Source organism: Scyliorhinus canicula, chromosome 11 (assembly GCF_902713615.1).
Source record: "Scyliorhinus canicula chromosome 11, sScyCan1.1, whole genome shotgun sequence".
Classification (NCBI taxonomy): domain Eukaryota; kingdom Metazoa; phylum Chordata; class Chondrichthyes; order Carcharhiniformes; family Scyliorhinidae; genus Scyliorhinus; species Scyliorhinus canicula.
This window is the reverse complement of record NC_052156.1, coordinates 80,746,503-80,770,352: the sequence shown is the minus strand read 5'-3', so window position 1 is coordinate 80,770,352 and position 23,850 is coordinate 80,746,503. Positions and strand designations below refer to the sequence as shown.

The window sequence follows — 23,850 nt, the reverse complement described above, 5'->3', positions numbered from 1 at the left end:
GTGCTGGGTGAGGTATTTTCAAGAGGAAGTGATGGAAGGGTTGCTGGGGGGGGGCATGGAGGTTGGATGTGGGCCAAACATTTGCAATAAGGTGGGGAGGGTGTTGAAGGAGTGTAACCAAAATGGGGAGGTCTCAGCATCGGGGGTTTGGGAGGCATTAAAGGTGGTAGTGAGGGGGGAGTGGGGTCATCGCAGGCGAAGGTAGATAGGGAGACGCGAGAGGAGCAGCAGCTGAGAGAGGAGATTTTGGAGGCGGATGGAAGATATGCGGGAGATCCAGTGATGGGGCAGTTGGTGAGGAGGAAGGAGTTGCAGGTGAAGTTTGGCGTTCTGTCTATTGACAGGGCAGTTGGGAAGTTGAGGTGAGCGTGGAGGGTTGTGTATGAGTATGGTAAGAAGGCCTGTTGGTGGGCCAGCTCCGTCGCCAGCAGCAGTGAGGGAGATGGTGCGGATTAGGGATGGGACAGGAGCAGTGGTGGTGGCTCTGAAGCAGGTGAAAAGGGTGTTTGAGGACTTTTATCGGGGGTTATATAAGTTGGAGCCGCCGGAGGATGAGTCGTGGATAAGGGAGATTTTGGAGCGGCTGGAGTTGCTGGAGGTGGGAGAGGTGGAAAGGGCTGGATTTGAGGAGCCATTCGGTCTGGAGGAAGTGAAGGTAGCGATAGGGAAGCTGCAGTCGGGTAAAGTGCCGGGGCCGGATAGATTCCCAGGGGAGTTCTATAAAAAATTTAAGGACAAATTGGTGCCACTGATGTTGGAAATGTTTGAGGATGCAATGGTGTGGTGGAGGGTGTGGGGGAGGGGGGCGTGGTAGGGGTGGGGGTGTGGTTACCAAAGACTATGAGGCAGGCATCTATCTCACTATTACTGAAAAAGGATAAGGACCAGGTGGAGTGTGGGTCGTACAGATCCATTTCTCTGCTGAATGTGGATGCCAAGGTATTGGCTAAGGTACTGGCAGTGAGGCTGGAGAGGTATCTTCCGAAGGTGGTGGGTGCGGATCAGACGGGGTTTGTCAAGGGCAGGCAGTTGGGTCGAACATGGATCTGCCGAATGTGGTGCTTTCTCTGTGGTGCAGAGGGGAGGGAGTTAGAGGTGGTGGTGGCGTGGAGAAAGCATTCGACAGAGCGGACTGGAGGTATCTGTTCCTGGGAGTGGAGAAGTTTGGGATTGGGCCTAGGTTTGCGGCTTGGGTACAACTGCTATATAAGGATAGGACAGCTTGTGTGCAGATGAATGAGATGCAGTTGGAGGACTTCCCACCATTCAGAGGAACGACGCAGGGGTACCCTGTTAGCGTTGGCGATTGAGCCCTTGACGATTGCACTGAGGGGCTTGGGTTTATGGAGGGTGTGGTTGGAGCACAGGGTATCTCTGTACGCAGGTGATTTGCTGCTCTACAACACGTACCTGGGCTCTTCTGTGAGGGACGTAATGGGGTTGTTAGGGACATTTGCGATGGTATAAATTGAATTTAGGGAAGAGCGAGTGTTTTGTTGTGTTTCCTTCGTGTGCAGGGATGGGATTGGAGGGGTTGCCTTTTAGAGTGGAAACAGCTCACTTTAGGAACTTGGGGGTGCAGGTAGCGCAGGACTGGCTGCGACTCTGGAAGCTGAATTTCATGACCCTGGTATGGAAGGTGAAGGAGGGTCTGGGGAGGTGGGGTAGTCTCCCCTTTGTCGTTGGCTGCTCAGGTACAGGCAGTCAAGATGAATATTTTGACACAGTTTTTGTTTCTATTCCAGTGTCTGCCAGTCTTTTTTCCAAAGCCATTTTTCCGAGGGGTGGATAGGCTGGTTTTTATCATTTATGTGAGTATGGAAGGTGGTGAGGTTAAGGAAGGTGGTGCTCCAAAGGGGGCAGCAGTCGGGGACTTGGCTCTTCCGAATCTATTGTACTATTACTGGGCGGCGAATGCAGAGAAAGTGTGGGGCTGGAGTAAGGAGTTGGGGTCCTGTAAGGGGTCAGGATTGTGGGCGCTGGCAATGACGTCGCTGCCGCCAGCCCCAGGGAAATATTTTGGGAATCCAGTAGTGGTAGCCGTGCTGAGGATTTGGGGGAAATTTTGACAGCACTTAAGGACGGGGCTGAGGGTGATGCCATTAAGAGGGAAACATGGGTTTGAGCCGGGGAGGATGGATGCGAGGTTCCGGGGGTGGGAGGAGAAAGGGGTGAAAGAGATGAAGGATTTGATTCTAGAGGGGAGATTCGTAAGTTTGGAGGAGCTGGGGATGAAGTATGGGCTGCAGCTTGAGGAGGGCTTTAGGTATTCGCAGGCGTGTAATTTCGCAAGAAGACTTTTCCGAATTTCCCAATGGCGCTGCCCTCCTTCTTGCTGGAGGGGGTACTGTCTGTGGGGGGCCCGGAGAGTGGGGTTGTCTCAGCGATTTATGGTAGGATTATGGAGGAGCAGAAGGAGTTAAAGCCTCGTCCTCGTATGTGAGGCTGGGGTTGATTCAGCTAAAAGTGGTGTATAGAGCGCACTTGACGAGGGTGAGGAAGAGCCAGCTGTTTGAGGGAGTGGAGGATAGTTGTGAGCGGTGTGGGAGTGGCCCAGCCAACCATGGCCATATGTTCTGGTCCTGTCTGAAGTTGGAGGAGTATCGGGGGTCAATTGTCAGCACCATGTCCGTAATTCTGCATGTGGGTCTGGAGCCGGATCCCCGAGAAGCTATATAAGACCGTACGAGCAGAATTAGGCCACTCGGCCCTTTGAGTCTACTCCGCCATTCATACATGGCTGATATTTTTCTCATCCCCATTCTCCTGCCTTTTCCCCATATATGTGGGTGTCAGAGCAGGGGCGGAGGTCTTAGCGTTCGCCTCATTGATCAGGCAGGTCCTGTTGGGGTGGAGATCGGCTTCTCCTCCTAGCGTTGTGGCGTGGTTAGAGTACCTGTTGGTTTTCTGGCCTTGGAAATGTAAAATTCGCACTGAGAGGGGTGGAGGAGCGGTTCCATTAGAGGATGTTGATTTTGCATTTTGGAGACCCGATTGTTTCCAAGGGGTGAGGGGGGGAGGGATGGGTGGTGGGGAGACATTGGGTTTTGTTTGTGTAAAAATGTAAAAATGTTGAGAACGTAGAATAAAAATATATTTTAAAAACATGTTCTAATTTTCCCCTTTCATTCTTCTCGTCTTAAGGCACTGACACCTGGGGTGGGATTCTCCGCCCTCCCGCCGGCCGCGGCGCGCATCCGCGAATTCACACCGGCGTGCTGGCGCCCGGATCGGCAGCTGGAGCTGCGTGAAGTGCTCCAGTGCCTTGCTGGCCCCCCTGTGCAACGCAGGATCGCTGATCCTGGGGATGCTCTGGCGTTTACGACAGCGTCAACACTTAGCCCCAGGATCGGAGAATCCCGCCCCGATGTGTTGAAATTGTAAAAGGACAGTTAGGGGAAAGGTGGGCCCAATTCGTCACTGTAAAAGTCAAATATGCATTGAAGCAGTGGGCATGGCTGAGGTACTAAATGAGTAATTGCACCTGTCTTTACGAAGGTATAAAAGAAGATCTAATTGAGATACTGGACGGCTAACCTTTGATAAAAAAAGAGGTATTCGAAAGACTGCCATAAAGTTGATCAGTCACCCAGACCAGGTGGAACGTGTATGAGGGTACTGATAGATGGAAGGGTGGAAATTGTAGAGGCACTGGCCATAACATTCTCATCTTCTTCAGATATGGAGGTTGTGCCAGGGGCCTGGAGATTTGAAGATTTTACACCCCTTTCCAAAAAAGGTTGCAAGGATAAACCCAGCAACTACTGCAACTGGCGGCTTGGTGGCACAATGGTTAGCACTGCTGCCTCACAGCGCCAGATATCCGGGTTCAATTCTGGCCTTGGCTGATTGTGTGGAGGTTGCACATTCTCCCTCTGTCTTGGTGCTCCTGTTTCCTCCCACAGTCCAAAGATGTGCAGGTTATGTGGATTGACCATGCCCCTTAGTGTCCAAAGACATGTAGGTTAGGTGAACGGGTTATTGAGATAGGACGGAAACGTGGACTTGGGCGGAGTGCTCTTTCAGAGGGAAGACGTTTTACAATCTTACACTGCATTAGCTTAATCGGATGGGTGTAAAATTAGTAAATGGGTATAAAAGGTAGATAGTGGCATGGTGGTAATGTCACGGGACTACTAATCCAGAGGCCCAGGCTCTTACATAGAATTTTACATAGAATTTACAGTGTAGCAGGAGGCTGTTTGGCCCATCGAGTCTGCACCAGCCATTGGCAAGAACGCCCTACTTCAGCCCGCACCTCTACCCTATCCCCGTAACCCAGTCACCCCACCTAAACTTTCTGGACACTAAGGGGCAATTTAGCATGACCCATCCACCTAACCTGCACATCTTTGGACTGTAGGAGGAAACTGGAGCACCCGGAGGAAACCGACGCAGACACAGGGAGATAGTGCCGTCTCCACACAGACAGTGACCCAAGCCAGGAATCAAACCTGGTGCCCTGGAGCTGTGAAGCAACAACATTAACCACTGTGCTACCGTGCCGCCCATTGTTCTTTTTCTGGGAACACAGGTTCAAATCCCACTACAGGGGCTAATAAAATCTGGAATTTAATTGGAACAGTAATGCTGACCATTGAATGATCATTGATTGTTGTAAAATCATCTGATTCACAATACCCTACAGGGGCAGAAATCTGCAATCCTTACCTGTCTGGCCTACATGTGACTCCAGACGCACATAAATCTGGTTGACTCTTAACTACCCTCTGAAATGTTCCAACAGGCCACTCAGTTTAATAGTAATTAGTAATGGGCAATACCCACATCCCATGAAAGAATAAATTGTAAAAGAAAAACAATCTCGTCAGTTTTCTAAATGGATTAGGTTAACATTACCCCACGACTCCCAAGCGAACCGCAGTGAGGAATTTCAGGCAAATTTTGAGGATCCTAGACATTGTTTCAGGTCTGTTGTCTCTCAGGCAAAGCCTTCCATAGATTGACATCAAAGTCTCATGTTGGTTCAGAATTCTCTCATTCCACCATCTCTCCCTTTGGCTTTTTCTCTTCCGATGTGCTCTGCCCAGCTCCCTAACTTGAAAACGCCCAGAAACCTGGATTTTAAACATCTGCTCAGATACTTAGAGAAGGTATCCATTCCCAAAATTGCGAGGAATGGTCCACTGAACAGCAGGACCTACTTCCCTCTACGGGTCAGTGGGATTTGTGAGGGTCTGATTTTATCCACTAAATCCAGGAAAATCCATCAAGACATATGAGAGTAGCTGGTGAATGGGAGCACCATCACCTCCAGGTTCCCCTCCAAGCCACACACCATCCTGACTTGGAAATATATCATTATCCAATCATTGTCGCTGGATAAAAATCCTGGAACTCTCTCCCTAATAATACAATGGGTGTACCTACACCTCATGGACTGCAGTGGTTCAAGAAGGCAGCTCACCACCACCTTCCAAGGGAAATTAGGAATGGGCAACAAATGCTGCCCAGCCAGCAATGCCCACATCACCAGAATTAATCAAAAATAAGGGAATTTTAGGGTCCTCCCTGTTTATTTCCTTATTTCCCCTTTCTTTTATTTTGCCGTTATTATTTTTTGATCCATGGATGATTAATGGACATGTATCTTTAAGTCAAGCAGCAGAGAGGAGTGAGGAATTCAGAGGTTACAAGAGAGAACACTGCTAGTTTTATAGGAGATCTAAGACATTTTGGCACGGAGAGAGATGGGTTGATACTCGGTTCGATTGGTTGGCTGGTGGCCAATGAATTGGCAAAAAAGCTGTACTCTGCTCGGTAACAGGTGGTGATTGGATCCTACCCCAGTGGGATGATTCTTAGAGATCTCAAGGAGCAGTTGAGTCCTGGACACACAAAGACAAAGATTTGCTCACTCTCTGTGTTTTCCCCCAGGAAAGCTGCATAACAGCTATATTTCCGAAGCTGCAGAGAACCTGAATGAATTAATATACATGGAAGACTATTACAGGCAGCAAACAAAGACAAAGACCTGCTCTCTCTCTCCAGAAAGACTGTGAGTGTAGTATTTCTGGAACTACAAATACCTGGATGAATCTACAGTAAAAACCTGAAAACGTTTGAAGAGGCGTAAGATGCTATAAACAAGCATCTGAAACATAGACCCTTCTTCCTTTTGATTCCTATGGTTTTTACTCCTCCCCTATATGTTTGGCTGTATTGTATGTGTGTGTGCAAAGGGTGTGAGCAAGTTAAAGTGGGGAATGAGGCAATAGTTAACCAGCTGTATTTGTTGCATATTTCATTTTAGTTCTTGTTATAAATAAACAGTAATTGTGTTTACATTTACAAACCTGGTGACTGTAATTATTGGCCCGTCAAGGGCCTAGAGTTTGGGTATTTTCGAAGAATGCTTGGTTAATTCACTTAAGTTGTAACTTTAGGTCAGGTGGGGCTGGAATTAGCCGTGCCCTAGCCCAGGATGTCGTAACAGGAGTGAATATTCTATTCCAGGTGGACAAGGAGTAAAGAACAGAACTCTAGCCTAATCTTTACTCAGTCACAAAGACAAACGCCCACCTCCCAACAGTTTCAGTTTGTTCTGAGTAATACCTCTTTTGTAGCACCTGTAACCAATTAAGTGTTCCATTTGAAAGGGGCACGACAAGCCATTGTAATGAAAACAAAGCAAACTTTAAAGGAAACTCAACAACTTAAATTGCCAGGGTTGCTGTTCCACTCCACCCCATCATGCCCAGTGGGTGCAGAAGAGCCTCTAAGTGTCACAGCAAACACTGCATTCTCCATCTTCAGGAGAGATGTAACTGCAGGGGAGAGACAGGCAGGCAGGCAAGAAGGAAGTCAATCAGCCAATCAGTCAGGTAGGCAATCAGTCAGGTAGGTAGGCAATCAGTCAGTCAGGTAGACAATCAGTCAGTCAGGTAGACAATCAGTCAGTCAGGTAGACAATCAGTCAGTCAGGCAGACAATCAGTCAGTCAGGCAGGCAATCAGTCAGTCAGGCAGACAATTAGTCAGGTAGGTAGACAATCAGTCAGTCAGGTAGACAATCAGTCAGTCAGGTAGGCAATCAGTCAGTCAGGCAGACAATCAGTCAGTCAGGTAGGCAATCAGTCAGTCAGGTAGGCACTCAGTCAGTCAGGCAGACAGTCAGTCAGTCAGGTAGACAATCAGTCAGTCAGGCAGGTAGGCAATCAGTCAGTCAGGTAGGCACTCAGTCAGTCAGGCAGGTAGGCACTCAGTCAGTCAGGTAGACAATCAGTCAGTCAGGCAGGCAATCAGTCAGTCAGGTAGACAATCAGTCAGTCAGGCAGACAATCAGTCAGTCAGGCAGGTAGGCACTCAGTCAGATAGGTAGGCAATCAGTCAGTCAGGTAGACAATCAGTCAGTCAGGTAGACAATCAGTCAGTCAGGTAGACAATCAGTCAGTCAGGCAGACAATCAGTCAGTCAGGCAGACAATCAGTCAGTCAGGCAGACAATCAGTCAGTCAGGTAGACAATCAGTCAGTCAGTCAGGCAGACAATCAGTCAGTCAGGTAGACAATCAGTCAGTTAGGTAGGCAACCAGTCAGTCAGGCAGGTAGGCAATCAGTCAGTCAGGCAGATAATCAGTCAGTCAGGTAGGCAACCAGTCAGTCAGGCAGGTAGACAATCAGTCAGTCAGGTAGGCAACCAGTCAGTCAGGCAGGTAGGCACTCAGTCAGTCAGGCAGGTAGGCACTCAGTCAGTCAGGTAGGCAACCAGTCAGTCAGGCAGGTAGGCAACCAGTCAGTCAGGCAGGTAGACAATCAGTCAGTCAGGTAGACAATCAGTCAGTCAGGCAGACAGTCAGTCAGTCAGGCAGGTAGGCACTCAGTCAGTCAGGCAGACAATCAGTCAGTCAGGTAGGCAACCAGTCAGTCAGGCAGGTAGGCAATCAGTCAGATAGGTAGGCAATCAGTCAATCAGGCAGACAATCAGTCAGTCAGTCAGGCAGACAATCAGTCAGGCAGACAATCAGTCAGTCAGGTAGGCAACCAGTCAGTCAGGCAGACAATCAGTCAGTCAGGTAGGCAATCAGTCAGTCAGGCAGGTAGGCAATCAGTCAGATAGGCAGGCAATCAGTCAGTCAGGTAGACAATCAGTCAGTCAGGCAGGTAGGCAATCAGTCAGTCAGGCAGGTAGGCAATCAGTCAGATAGGTAGGCAATCAGTCAGTCAGGTAGGCAACCAGTCAGTCAGGCAGACAATGTCAGTCAGTCAGGTAGACAATCAGTCAGTCAGGCAGGTAGGCAATCAGTCAGATAGGTAGGCAATCAGTCAGTCAGGTAGGCAATCAGTCAGTCAGGTAGGCAATCAGTCAGATAGGTAGGCAATTAGTCAGGCAGGTAGGCAATCAGTCAGATAGGTAGGCAATCAGTCAGTCAGGTAGGCAATCAGTCAGATAGGTAGGCAATTAGTCAGGCAGTCAGGCAGACAGGCAATCAGTCAAGGAGGCAGGCAATTGGTCAGCCAGGTAGACAATCTGTCAGTCAGGTAGGCAATCAGTCAGGTAGGCAATCGGTCAGGTAGGCAATCGGTCAGGCAGGCAGGCGGAACAAACCCCTCTTGCCTGGTTCTGTTCATGACCACCTGCAAAGAGAAGCTCTCCTGACCTGCTCATTGCTGCTTATCCCTTTACAGCAGAAGTTAAAACAATGAAGTGATAAACAAATTAACTAATGACCAATCCCTGAAAGTGGAAACTGTAACTCAAAACAAAATCTTTAATGGAAAATTAACAAATTAAGTTAAAATATAATTTCCATGGGTTAACCCTGTTGCCTCACGGCGCCCAGGTCCCAGGTTCGATCCCGGCTCTGGGTCACTGTCTGTGTGGTGTTTGCACATTCTCCCCGTGTTTGCGTGGGTTTCGCCCCCACAACCCAAAGATGTGCAGAGTAGGTGGATTGGCCATGCTAAATTGCCCCTTAATTGGAAAAAATTAATTGGGTACTCTAAATTTATTTTAAAAATAAAAAAAAAATAAAAAAAATATAATTTCCGAGGCTCATGACATAAGATGGCGATGAGGATTATTTTTTTCCTCTCAGGTACTTGTGAGTCTTTGGAACTCTTTTCTTCAAATGGCGGTGGAAACAGACTCTTTGAATATTTTTAAGGCTGATCTAGATAGATCCTTGATCACCAAAGGGGTGAAAGGTTATCAGGGGTAGGTGGGAATGTGGGGTTGAGGTTACAATCAGACCAGCCATGATTTTATTGAATGGTGGAGCAGGTTCAAGGGGCCGAGTGGTCTACTCCTACTCCTAATTTGGATGTTCCTGTGATGCACTTCAGCCCCTGTGGAATATACCAGCCATGGAGGGCCTCAAACATACTAGAGAGACCATATATTCCCTCTCCAAGCATACTGGGCGTGAACATAGCTGTGGAAGAGGGGTAGACAGTCATGCTAGATGACCCCTTCAACCACCCACTGCCGGGATCTGTTAATGGCCGCCTCTCCAAAGAGGTCTCCTGACCTGCCTGCTCCTGCTTTTATTTATGGAAGCACAAGTTAGCACACCACCCCCTCCCCCCAACTCCCCACCCCCGTTAATGCCCATTACTTGAATATAATTCACCACTTTTGAAGGGGACAACTTGGAACATAAACAAATAGCTGAAAGAGAATTCAACAGCACAGCAACAGCTGAGCAATCACGTACCCTGTACATGCTGTATGGTTTAAACTCTTTCAAGACCATTTCTTCAGCAGGACGACTACTGTAGGTGACATGATCAGACGCATACTTGATCAATGCTTGTCTAGCTGTATCCTCATTGATGGAGGGTATGCTGTAGGAGAGATGGTACAAAGGATGTTGTGACTGTCTTTTTGTCAAAGTCCCTTCCTTTTTATACATTTGCCAATGTTCTGTTCATCCACGAAAATAATCATTTCTAAAATTGAATGTTTTGTTGATAAAAGACAATATATATCAGGATTTAAACGTAAAATCTTTGACGAACAATGGTCACGTATGAATGTGTAAAATAAACCATATGTGTTCAATTTAGTAATACAAAAAAGAGCATGAGCATGCTAAGTTGTGGTATGTAAAGTTCTATTCTTAAATCTCTCATATAACTATGTTAAGAACTGGAGAAAATTAAGATTAAGAAGAAAGAAATTGGGATAAAATAAAACAGGGAGTTGATAAGGGCAGCTGAAGAAATTTTGAAATGAAAAGTAAGTGCTTACCTTTGTGACTAGAGGAAAACAATGGGGTATAAAAGAGTAGCCAGGTCCACAGAGTGGATAATCTCAAGGGAAACAATGACATATCCATAGCACAATGACTGGGGAAAGGAGACACAGACACAACTGCCATCACAGCCACACACAGCTGCAGATATAGTCTCCCGAAAAGTAGTGGCAGATTTTGCCGTGCCCAAGCTTGGCAAAGAACCTGGGTGTGGTAACTATCTATTGGATTTAACTCAGAGGGTTATATAATATTGGACGTTGTTTGGGAACAAAGGGCCGTCTCAGAGTTCAGAGATCGTAGGTAGTTGGGAACAAGAGGCAACTTCATGTAATACCGCGAGTCTATTGCTATCAGTGTAATAAAGTGTTGTAGTGTATTATAGTCCTTCTTGTCATGTGTTTTTCTAAATTAATAAGTATCCTTTATTAATTGTTCACACAACGACTGGATTATTCCTCCCTGGTCCACATACTTTTCTCACAGTATACCAGCTTGAAAATATAGACCACTAAGAGCCAGTTCCAAGTTACCCTTCTGTGTTTTAGGATCCTTTCGCATTTAACATCAGTGGGGTTCTTAACAACTAAAATAATGATACAGGACTGAAGTAAAAGTGAAAAGAAAAACTCCATGTCAGACATCTGCAATGTTTAGCCAAAATAATAGACTTTCTGATGGGTGTGATTTTAATTCTGCCAATAACTCGTTGCCTGGGTTCCCATAATAATACATGAATACACAGACACAAATCTACAAGAGTAAAGGGGGCACACAGGGCCGAAGAAGATTACAAAGATAGGGTGAGGCTTTGGAAGGGTTTGAAAATGGTCATTTTAAATTTACACTTGGGGAAGGGAAGGAAAACAAGGTTGTTGAGAATGAGAGTACAAGTGTATGAGATGCAGAATAGTGCAGCAGTAGAATTCCAGGTGAGCATCAGTTAATATGGCATGAAATGCAGATAGATGGTGGGAAAAGGTTGGAGAAACTAGCCCTTAAACAAGAAAGGAAGGGACGAAAATAGCGGTGGAGATGAACTCGGGATACAACAGAATTTACTGTGGAGATAAATGTAAGCATTTTGGTGATAGGCGGCAGGGAATTGAGGATGCACAGGAGGGACTTGGAGGGATTTAGAACCCGTGAAGGATTATACCTCTGGGAGAGTTTACAGAAATAAGGAGAGATGAGGTACAACATTGCAAGTTGGTTTGAGTGTTAAATACAAACTATTGAATTCCCCATCTGTGTATCTTTGTGTTTCAGTATTGTAAGGATTTTCACTGTTGTCTAAGACAGCGGGCTAAGATCTCCGCCCCACGATGCCGGAAACGTGAACCGCGATCGGGCGGAGAATCGGGCATCTGACCAAAATCAAGGTTCATGTCCGACACCGAATCAAATGCCATGCTTCAACCACCAGCTGGTGGCGATAACGAGGTTTGCACCCCGTGCCAGCAGCGGCATGCAAAACCCCCAGGCCACCCCTCTGCAAATCCTCTGACCTGGGGATGGGTGTGGCCAAGCTCAATCAGTGTCAAACCAGGTGCTGCCACTCCTGAGTACACTCATTAGAAGCTCAGCCCCACTACAGGGGAAGTAGGGGAAAGCTGAGCTCACCCCAAACAAAGCACACATGCCTTTGACATCCTTCCCGGCACACTGCTCCTCTCAGGGCAGAGGACTCACTAGTCACACTATCAGCTAGCCCACTCCTCAGGACCACCAGATGTCTCCAAGCCCTGCCTGCCCACCGCACCCCTGCACCCATCCATCCTGCCCACGGTCAGGTTGTCACAACCAATGCGTAACACCCAGGACCCATATGACACGGCAGCTACACTCCCGGCAGACGCACACTTCCCTGCGCCACTCTGTAGGGCTTGCCCACACTCAAGCCTCGAAGCATGGTGGCACACGGTGAACCTGCTCACCGTACAACCAGGTGGCATTGTGCTGTCGGGAGAACACACGAACCACCCAATGAGGACACTCACAGTAGACCACACTGGGGAAACAGGACAGGGGCTGCAGAGGCCATCATGGCCACTGGTTGCAACAGCCACTGGTACTGCTGTTGCCAGGCATGGGTGGTGAGGATAAAGCCTCCCCACATCACAAGCCCGCTGCCACTCACTGATGGGGACAGGTGTAATGTGTGGAATGCAACATATTGGGAGGGGGAACGGCTGAGGGGCTGGGCTGCGTTTGGGGGAGTTTGTAGAGGGTGTAGCTGAAGTGCAACTCAAGGTCACCATTTAACCTGTTGGATTTCGATGGGCAAGGGGATACTCATCTTGCTAACATGGCTTCTCTTTCCTCCCCCCTCACAGAAGATGGATATCTGAGTACAGCCAGGAATGCTTGTCACCTATCTGGCCTCAGCCGTGGTCACGGATGCACGGATGCTGGAGGCACAGGGCCTGCTCGGAGAGGACCTAAGCCAGAGGAGCAGGGGTCAGCAGTTGAGCTGGAGAGGTGGCCGTCCAACAGGCCGAGGAGGAGAAGGTGAGATGGAGGCGCCACATCAGGGCATGTGTACACGTTCAGCACCTGTCATTCAAGGACCCGCTGGACTGCATGTGCCGCCAGAGACTCAGGCTAACCAGGGAGACCGTGCGCCTCCTGTGCCAGATGGTGGTGTACCTGGCACCGCGGAGGCATGGAGGAGGACACCTGCTCCCGGTGCCCGTCGAGGTCATGGTCGCCCTGAATGTCTATGCCTCTGGGTCTTTCCAGGCGCCGATCGTGTACCTGTCCTGAATATCTCAGACATCCATTCAGAATTGCATACACGCAGTCACGGATACGCCATTTGCTTGGGCAGCGGACTATATCAACTCGGTCTGGACCAAGCTCACCAGGATGCCCAGGCAGCAGGACTCACCACCATCGCTGGCATGCCAAAGACTCAGGCTAACCAGGAAGACTGAGCGCCCCTGTGCCAGATGGTGGAGTACCTGGCATCGCAGAGAAAATGTAGCTGGTCTGATTAGTAAGTTCGCAGACGACACACAAATTGGTGGAGTTGCAGATAGTGAAGAGGATTGTCAGAGGATACAACAGGTTGGAGTCTTGGGCAGTGAAATGGAAGATTGAGTTTAATCCGGACAAGTGTGGGGTAATATATTTGGTAGGTCCAATGCATGTAGGAATTGTACAATCAATGGTAGAACTCTTGCGAGTAATGACAGGCAGAGAGATCTGGGCGTGCATGTCCACCGATCACTGACAGTGGCAAGGCATGTGGATAAGGTGGTCAAGAAGGCATACGGCATGCTGGCCTTCTTTGGTCGGGGCATTGAATGTAAAAATTGGTTAATAAGTCATGTTGCAGGTGTACAAGACCTTAGTTAGGCCTCATTTGGAATATTGTGCACAATTTTGGTCGCCACACTACCAGAAGGATGTGGATGCTTTGGAGAGGGTAAGAAGTGGTTTACTAGGATGTTGCCTGGTATGGAGGGCATTAGCTATGTGGAAAGGTTAGATAAACCCGGTCTATTCTCACTGGAACGACGGAGATTGAGAGGTGACCATATAGAGATCTACAGAATTATGAGTGACATGGACAAAGAGGATAGTCAGATGCTCTTTCCTAGGGTAGGAGTGTCAAGTCCCAGGGGAGATAGGTTTAAGGTGCGTGGGAAAAATTTTGGACTAGATGCGTGAGGCAAGTTTTTTACACAGAGGGTGGTAAATATATGGAACGCACTGCCTGGGGAGGTGGTGGGAGCAGGTATGAAAGCGGCATTTGAGGGGCATCTAGACAAATGTGTGAATAGGGTGGGAATGGAAGGATACGGACTCCATAAGTGCAGACGGTTTTAGTTTAGGCAGGTACCATGGTCGGTGCAGACTTGGAGGGCTGAAGGGCCTGTTCCTGTGCTGTATTGTCCTTTGTTCTTTGTTCTCTTTGCTCTTTGTCCCAGGACCAGGGGTGATAGATGGGACACATTGTCCCTGTGAACACTGGCGTAGCAAAGGGGGGCATATTTGGATGATGAGGAAGAATGCCAGGCCTCTTCTGACGAGGTGGATGAGGAGGGTGTCCAGGGAGATCCGGGTATGGAGCCCGAGCTTGCAGAGCAGACCGCCCAATGTGTGCTCCAGGACTGCCACACGCGAGAAGTATAATCACCTCCCGATTTTCACCGGCAGCTCCGCCATCCAGTCCCACCTCTCCAGACTCTCCCCAACATCCCCCAACCCCAAACCCCCTTCCAAGTGGTTCCCCCCTCCTCATAGCCACTCACATCCTCCCCTGTCCCCATCACTTCCCCACCGCCCCTCCGAGGATCTACCAGCATCACAGGGTGTTGGCCCTGGGCAGGCCGTATCAGCGGGTCTTGCCCATGGGACGGAGGATGATGATGACGCTGTGAGTTGAACTCTGGCGCTCCTCATCATTTGACAAAGTCTGACTTGCTTTTAGATCACGGCGCACTGTCTGCCTGGATGATTCCTGCATGTGTGCTGGACAATCCATCTCACAGGCCCATATATTCTCTGGGGCATGGGGGGAGGAGTGGGTGGGGTGGGCATTTATGGAGATGGTGAACGATGATGGGTCACTCACTGGATAGGCTTTCCTACAAGGCGCCTTATACTTCTGGCCCCATCCCCTGGTGCCTCTGAGGATCACTCTAGATGGACTGTCCATTTGTCCTGGAGGCCCTGCCCTGTGCCATCCTCCAGCACCCCCCACCACCAACCTACCACACACCTCATCCTCTACACCCAGCCTAGCCCATCACTCACACCCTTGAGACAGCGGATTGAGGCAGGTAGCAGTTTTGGTGCAAAGGTGTTGAATTGTGACTATTTACAATAATGTGCCCTGACCTCTATCTCAAACCTGAGAGCTGCGCCTGCACCAACTTAACTGGTGTCTAAATTCCCTATCTTACAGGACCCACTGCTCTTTCCAGATGTGACCCCAGGCAGCACATCAGACGTGGAGGCGGCTTGCTGAGTATCTCACCCTCTGACCCAAGGTGCCTGTGGTGGCCTTCTTCTGGAGGGCCTGGAACGGGATGGGCCCAGCCAATTTTCGGGTGTCAGGTGATGAGGGTGCCACCCTGTTCTGCCCGCTGACCATCAAATGCTCCAGTGTCGGGTGGGGGGGCATTCAGAACCACTTAGGTATTCCAGTGCTCTTGCCTGTGGGAGGCACTGGCATGGCCCCATTGCCTCCAACTCCCTCGGGGTGCTCAATTGCCCCAGGCTACTCCATGGGTGGAGGTGAGGCCAGAGTGAACTGTGCAGTCTCAGCCGTCACCTGGCACAGCCAGACCTGGAGGCCTGCTCTTGTCTTAACCAGGGTCTTGATGCCCTCAACCACATAGCAAGTAAGGTTAAGGGGGGGGGGGGGTTGTTGGGTTACGGGTATAGGGTGGATACGTGGGTTTGAGTAGGGTGATCATTGCTCGGCACAACATCGAGGGCCGAAGGGCCTGTTCTGTGCTGTACTGTTCTATGTTCTGTGCTGTACTGTTCTATAGCATAGATACTGGGACATGTCCTTCAGCAAGTGAGACACATATCTCTCACTGCCTTGGTCATGTCCCTCTGGCACTGTGCCACATCCCATTGGGACTGTGCCTGGTCTCTCTGTGCCTGGCCAATGGATTCAACACCCTCAGCCATGACCCTGTGTGACGAGGCCAAGTTCTTGAGCTCCGCAGCAATGTCCATGTGGGCCCGGTACATGTCAGCCTGTGACGGGGCTCCCCTTTCTTGAGCCTAAAACATCGACTGCACAGCGTGCCCCACGCCTTGTCAGCACCACCTCCTGTGCCTGGAGGTGGTTAGACTCTGATTAGCCTGAAGGAGGGGGCGGGGGAGTGGTGAGGAGTGAGGGTTGGGAGTGATGCCAGAGCCCATTTGACATGACGGGCAGCAGCCTCCTCCCCACCCTGGGGAAGTGATAGTCCCACCTCTCCTGCACTATGTCCAGCATTCTCTCCAGCTCACCCTCCGTGAACCTCAGGCAGCTCTTCGTGGAGCCATCTTCTTGGCTGGAATGAGAGTGTGTGGAGAGTGGAGTGCTTATAAACAGCTCCAGCTCATCAAGCTTACCAGCGCCAATTCCGGCCCCAGCGAATCCGATGCCGCTGGGAATGAGAATTTCTCTAGTTAGGCATGGACAGAATGGTGGCCCATTAGCATGTCCTAAAATGCTTCGGAACTAGTGCCCCAAAGGAAAGGTGTACCCCCGTGCAATTCAGTCCTGCTGTCAACATTTTGTCTCCCAGAAGTCTGCCCAGAGTTTATTTGTTTTATTATTATCTTACCAACTTTTACAGATGCACCATAGAAAGCATCCTATCGGGCTGCATCACAGCCTGGTATGGCAACGGCTCGGCCCAGGGCCGCAAGAAACTTCAGAGAGTTGTGCACACAGTCCAGTCCATCACACGAACCTGCCTTCCATCCATTGACTCCATCTACACCTCCCGCTGCCTGGGGAAAGCGGGCAGCATAATCAAGGACCCCTTCCCACCCAGCATACTCACTCTTCCAACTTCTTCCATCGGGCAGGAGATACAGAAGTTTGAAAACACGCATGAGCAGACTCAAAAACAGCTTCTTCCCCGCTGTTACCAGACTCCTAAATGACCCTCTTATGGACTGAGCTCATTAACACTACACCCTGTATGCTTCATTCGATCCCGGTGCTTATGTAGTTACATTGTATACCTTGTGTTGCCCTATTATGTATTTTCTTTTATTCCCTTTTCTTCCCATGTACATAATGATCTGTTGAGCTGCTCGCAGAAAAATACTTTTCACTGCACCTCAGTACACGTGACAATAAACAAATCCAATCCAATCTACTTTTTAAATATAAATTTAGCGGCAGCAGTGGTTTTTATTGTTATCTATGATCAATGTATTTTATGTGTGAGGTTAGTGTAATTGCTTAACCTCAAAGTTGATGTGTTGGGCAGGCTGAATCGACGTGGACTGCACTTGATGCAGTGTAGCGAAAGACAGACCTCCAACACTTGATAAGATGCAACACAATTTTATTTAACATCTTAACTACTATACATGTTCAACTGTGGGTTGACACTATACTGACTTGACTGGAGACCTAGTACTAGCCTGACCAGACTTACTAGCTACCGAATGGTGTTTGCACTGGCTAGCTCATGAACTCTGACTGTCTCAGTGGCTGGGTCCAGAGAGAGCGGGAAACCTAGTGCCCTCTGGCTTTATAGTGGTCGTGTCCTGTCTGGTGATTGGCTGCTGTGTTCTGTGTGCTCACTGGTCATCCTGTGTGTCAATCACTGCCTGTCTGCACGCCATTATATACATAGATATATATCATGACAAAAGTGATTTGTCATAATTTAAATCATTATCCATCAGCAAGCTGTGATTATTTATGTGATTTATTGGCACACACTTGCCATGAAAATTTAAATGCAACGTCTCGCACACACTCTTGCAGACTCAAAAAGACTGCCTCTTTGTTCTGATCTCAACCTCTTTTTTAAAAAAATGATATTAGAAACAACAACTGCTCAATAGATGAAGCACTTCAGACTTAATGGCTATAAAACAAAGAAAGCTAATACTCCCAGTGAAATAGCCTGGACATGTCAATCAAGCGTCTTGCAAAAGGTAATGGACCTTGAAATTGTGTTTAGACAATGCAGTTCAAAGCTTTTAGGCTTTTCAGCATGTCCAGAGGTTTGAAAAAGCCAAAGGAGAATGAAATTGACTGTGAAAGAAGCCACTTCAAAGATTTCCAACACATCAGAGGGAAGACTTCCACCTTCATCTGACAGATATTTGATATTGACATGCTGGGGGAGACATAAAAGTGTTCCAGCATATCAGAGGAAAAACCTTTAACCTGAAACATGTTAGCACAGTAGTTAGCAATGTTGCTTCACGGCTCCAGGATCCCAGGTTCGGTTCCCGCTTGGGTAACTGTCTGTGCTGAGTCTGCATGTTCTCCCCGTGTCTGCGTGGGTTTCCTCCGGGTGCTCCGGTTTCCTCCCACAAGTCTCAAAAGACAGGTGAATTGGACATTCTGAATTCTCCCTCTGTGTACCCAAATAGGCACCGGAGTGTGGCGACTAGGGACTTTACACAGTAACTTTGTTGCAGTGTTACTGTAAGCCTACTTATTATTAAGTACAACATGACATTCTGAAAGAGAGTTTAATGATTTCCAAAATTGCAGAGGGACAGCCTGCCACGCGACCCCTATCCCAGAAAGGACACACGATCTGAGACCCTCCAGCCCAGTCCAAGCGCCCTCAACACCAACGTCCCTTGAAGGACCCCCCCCCCTTGGCACCCTGGAGGGAAGTGTATACAGGGTACTCAACCCCTTCCTTCCCCTGTGGCAGTGCTGTAATGCTATGCTATCTATCCCTTTAAGCCACAGCTTCTACAGTAGGGCCAACTTAGGGACCAGTTGTGATTTGCTCCCAGGTGAGTTTCAGCTGGCGGTGCGGGGGGTGGGGGGGAGCATTCTGCTTCAAACCTGCTAATTACATTGACATGAATGGTAATTAGTTTGAATCAGGTTCTTGCCCACTCTAGATGGGGGCCTGATCTTGTTGGAGGAGCAGGCCAGGAGACTCACAGCGGGTTTGACGTCTGGTGATAATCCCGATTTGGCCCATCAACCCCCGATCCAACGGGCCATCGGGAATCCCACCTGGGTCTATCAGCCCCGGAATATCACTCCCAAGATACGAGAGTGAAAGGAATATGCTGATAGTTCGATGAAAAGGAATGGGAGGAGCGGTTTGGCCCTATCAGCTGCTTCTGTGCTGTAACGCGATGCAATCTATCACCTTAAGTCACAGCATCTGCAGTAGGGCCAACTCCAGACTGTACCATTAAGATTAGAAACTCACCTCCATTGCTGAACAGGCTGTGATTGTCCACCCATCGCATTGGGTCCTGGATAAACTGGGGGAGGCAGATACCTTTCCTCTGTGGGAAATAGAGACAGAATGCTCTCCCATTACACAATATCATAATCATGGCAACATTACACCTAGTACACAGACCAGTAAGGGTAGCAGATTTCCTTAGCTAAAGGGCATTAGCAAACTAGATGGGTATTTACGGCAATCGTTTCATGGTTACCATGAGTCTAACCTTTTAATTCCAGATTTTAAAGAAAGAATGACTTTAAATTCCACCAGCAGCATAGGCGGGATTTGATTCCACATCCTAGAGCAGGGGTGGGCAAACTTTTCCGTGCAAGGGCCACATTCAGAAATTCACAATTCACAAAGGGCCGCATAGTATATTAAGTAAAATAATTACTTCACCCGGTTATGATTCTGGGCGCCTCATATAGAACATAGAACAGTACAGCACAGAACAGGCCCTTCGGCCCTCGACGTTGTGCCGAGCAATGATCACCCTACTCAAGTCAACGTATCCACCCTATACCAGTAAGTAACCCAACAGCCCCCCCCCCCATTAACCTTAAAAAAAAATTAAAAAAAAAAAAAAAATTTTTAAAAAAAATTTTTTTTTTTTAAATGACTTGGTGGGCCGCAGAAATACCTTTGGCGGGCCGCATGCGGCCCGCGGGCCGTAGTTTGCCCACCCCTGTCCTAGAGCGTTAATCTGAGCCTCTAGATTACTAGTACAGTGAAATTACCACTGTGCCACTATCTCCCCCTCACTATACATATGAAAATTAGACTGACAATTTGTAGTCAAAAATATTTATTTAGCCAGTTGATTTTACTTTGACGTGAGAAAAATCGGGATTCACTTTTTTTAGACCACTATGCGCAGGGCTTCAGGTTGGATTCTGGGCAAAGAAAGATTGATTACACTGATATAATGAAGGCAATAATTCCTTGCTGGGTACAGTTCGATGGTTGTAAATGTCTCGGAGACTCATTGCATTGGTAATTAGTTACATATGAAGTTTTGACAGTGATTGCTGGCTAACTGCACCCTATCCTATCCTCACCCAGTATCCACATGTGCAGTTTCACCTGGGTTCACAGGAAAATGTCATGGAGCAGGGAATCGTGATCAGTTTGTGGACCCAATGCTACACCTCCCCATCACCCCCTATCCCAGTGTGCTGAGGTCAGATGAAGTGCCCTATTGTTGTTCTCGTTGAGACCGGCTGCCTAAAACAAACCGGAAGTTAAATATTTTACTTTCCTACTCTTTGTTTATCTACTCCTACAAGCATCCAGCAGTGATGAAGACCATTCAGCCCATTGTGGATGTTCTGGCTCTTTGAAGAAGGTCCAATTTGTATCACTTTCCTGCTCTTTCCACATTCCTCTGCAATTCTTTCCTTTTCAAGTACTGTCCAATTCTCGACCGAACATTACCGTTGAATCTGCCTTCCAGGCAAGGTGTTCCCTAACAACTCACTGTGTCAAAATATCTTCCTCTGGTTCTTTTACTGATTACCTTAAATCTCTGTCCTCTGGTTATTAATCATTCCGCCACTGGCACTAGCTTTTTCTTATTTGCTCCATCAAAACCCTCTATAATTTTGAACAACTCTATTATAAATCTCGCTTTGATCTTCTTGGTTCTAAGGAGAGTACTATCAGCTTCTCTACTCTCTGCATAACTGAAGTCCCTCAGCCCTGATATAAGTCTGGTAAATCTCCTCTGAACCCTCTCCAAGACCTTCACAATCTGTTATTCTAAATGTAAACTATCTCAATGAAATTGGATTAGATATATTAACATTAATTTGGGTTGGTACATTGGATCAGGCTTGCATAACACCATATGATTAAACTGCATCAATCCTTCAACTGCAATGCTTCACTTACCACCGCCCATGGGTATTGATTCATAGCCAGCCACTGTATCCAGCATGCTCGCCGGTGGAGCAGTTGGGCCCAGAGTTGCCATCGGAGGATTTCCGTGTGCTGACCCTGTGTGAAATAGAACATTTGGCTCAGATTCAGACATGTTCTCTGTAGTATAAGGGTATCTGACAAAGAAAGGGCTAATGTGGAACTGGGAATCACTATCACCCACAATATGAGGTAAAGAGACACATGACCTGAGACTAGAGCCAGTTAGAACATAGAACATAGAACAGTACAGCACAGAACAGGCCCTTCGGCCCTCGATGTTGTGCCGAGCAATGATCACCCTACTCAAACCCACGTATCCACCCTATACCCGTAACCCAACAACCCCCTCCTTAACCTTACTTTTTAGGACACTACGGGCAATTTAGCATGGCCAATCCACCTAACCCGCACATCTTTGGACTGTGGGAGGAAACCGGAGCACCCGGAGGAAACCCACGCACACACGGGGAGGACGTGCAGACTCCGCACAGACAGTGACCCAGCTGGGAATCAAACCTGGGACCCTGGAGCTGTGAAGCATTTATGCTAACCACCATGCTACCGTGCTGCCCCAGTTGTGAGCTGGACAGAGACCTGTGTAGAAATAAGCATGGAGTTAGCTCATAACTTGGGCTACACCTTGCATCTATATATAGTTATGTGTTATCAATTAACAATTAATGTTCAACCATACAAAACTCACGACTTCTTTGCGAGACATACTAAACATACAACATTCTCTTCCAAATTAAATTTGAGGTGTCAAATGGCAAAATGGGTCATTCATCAAGAGAATTTTACCTTCAAGATTTCACCTGCAACTCAACTGTCGCAAGAGTCATTGAAGATTCTATTGCTGCTGTCCCCCTAGGTTAGCTTTACAGTTGCAAGAAAGGAGAAGCAGGTTCCAGCTATAGTTAACAGTCTTTGCCACCAGCTTGTACCAACCCAATTCTGCATGGTAATTGCTGGTGCCCTAGCAGGAGATGGCACAGGTAGTATCCAGCAGACTGTTGACCTGGACACTGTCAAGATTAGTTCCCCGTGTTCATTCCCAGGTACAGTAGATGTCGCAATGCCTGCTCTTTTGGTTAGTGATATCTGGTGGGCATCGTTAGCCCACACTGGTTCTTCATTTCACTGCCATGTGATTTTAAATATTATAGACTGTGATTGGGGTGCTTCCAAGGAACCATTTGGCAGTTTGGTTAGTTTAATATTTACATGACCTATTTGCCATCCAGTCTGATGAATAATAATAATCATCTTTATTAGTGTCACAAGTAGGCTTACATTAACACTGCAATGGGGGCAGCACGGTGGCCTAGTGGTTAGCACAACCGCCTCACGGCGCTGAGGTCCCAGGTTCGATCCCGGCTCTGGGTCACTGTCCGTGTGGAGTTTGCACATTCTCCCCGTGTTTGCGTGGGTTTCACCCCCACAACCCAAAAATGTGCAGAGTAGGTGGATTGGCCACGCTAAATTGCCCCTTAATTGGAAAAAATAATTGGGTAATCTAAATTTAAAAAAAAAAAAAAATTAACACTGCAATGAAGGTACTGTGAAAAGACCCTAGTCACCACACTCTGGCGCCTGTTCGGGTACACTGAGGGAGAATTCAGAGTGTCCAATTCGCCAAACAGTACGTCTTTCAGGACTGGTGGGAGGAAACCGGAGGAAACCCACCAAGACACGGGGGAGAACATGCAGACGCCGCACAGACAGTGACCCAAGCCAGGAATCGAACATGGGTCCCTGGCTCTGTGAAGCAACAATGATAACCACTGCGCTACCGTGATGACCTAGGTTCCTTTGGGAACAGGAGCTTCTGCAAGTGCTAATCGTAACCCAAAGTGGGAAATCTGAACTGTTTTATTACACTTCTGGCAGTATGTTATGTTATACTACTGAATGTAATACATGTTACTCAATACTGTTGTTGATGAGATTTTCTGAATCTTGATGAAAAAGACTCGAAGTCATCCAGAAATAACAAAAGATTTATTGAGTAACTAAAACAATAATTTTGTGAGTTCTTTACTTTAATATTTATACTGGCGATAAGGTTAACAAGATCTAAATACAGTAACTATGGTTATCTACACTAACACTCTGAGCTAATCTACACTCCTGCTCTCTTGTCACAGTACACCCAAAAGAGAGAGAGGAACAGAATGTGGTTGCTTTTATACCCCTGTTGGTACTGCCCTCTAGTGATCATCTGATTCTACTGATTGCACATTAACCCCTTATGTACATGCACATACAGAGATCACTACATGCACCTCTGTCTGGACATGCTGGTGTCATGGTACCCACAAGAGGGCACAGAGAAAAGCTGACACAGCATGCCTTGCATGGAATTCCTCGGTTTGTAAAGAGCAGCCAAATGATGTACTGCTTTTCATGACCACTAGGGCTGGAAATTTAAGACCCCCCCAATCCATGGATTCTTTTTTCTGTAGTGGAGGCAGCTCGCCACTGGTGGGATCTTCTGGTCTTGCCGAAGGCAATGGGCACTTGCGTTGCTCTCTGACCGCGCCGCTGGTGAACCTACAGCAGGGGTGTCATCTTTGGCGTGACCAGAAGATCCCGCTGGGGGTAAGGGCCAGAAATTCCCACCCCAGACACCTCAAGGCACTTTACAGCCAATGAAATACTTTTTGAAGCACAGTTACTATTGTAATGTAAGAAACATGGCTGTTCATTTGTGGACAGCAAGCTTTCCAAAAGATGTACCTCCAACAGTGCTACACCCCCTCAGTACTGTACTGGAGTGTCAGCTAGATATTTGCACCTAAGGC

The 23,850-nt window shown here is 47.9% G+C and overlaps 1 protein-coding gene across 2 annotated transcripts in view; it reads right to left on the bottom strand.

Annotated features, from left to right (window-relative positions):
- LOC119973154 (protein SSUH2 homolog) overlaps positions 1-23,850 on the bottom strand; it is a 95,407-nt gene that overhangs the window by 47,842 nt on the left and 23,715 nt on the right. For both annotated transcript variants that reach the window (XM_038810771.1, XM_038810772.1), the window contains exons 2-4: positions 21,017-21,121; positions 19,103-19,181; positions 9,675-9,804 (exon numbers count right to left, since the gene is read on the bottom strand). In XM_038810771.1, coding sequence (XP_038666699.1) covers positions 9,675-9,804; positions 19,103-19,181; positions 21,017-21,121 — 314 coding nt within the window. The remainder of the gene's footprint in view (positions 1-9,674; positions 9,805-19,102; positions 19,182-21,016; positions 21,122-23,850) is intronic.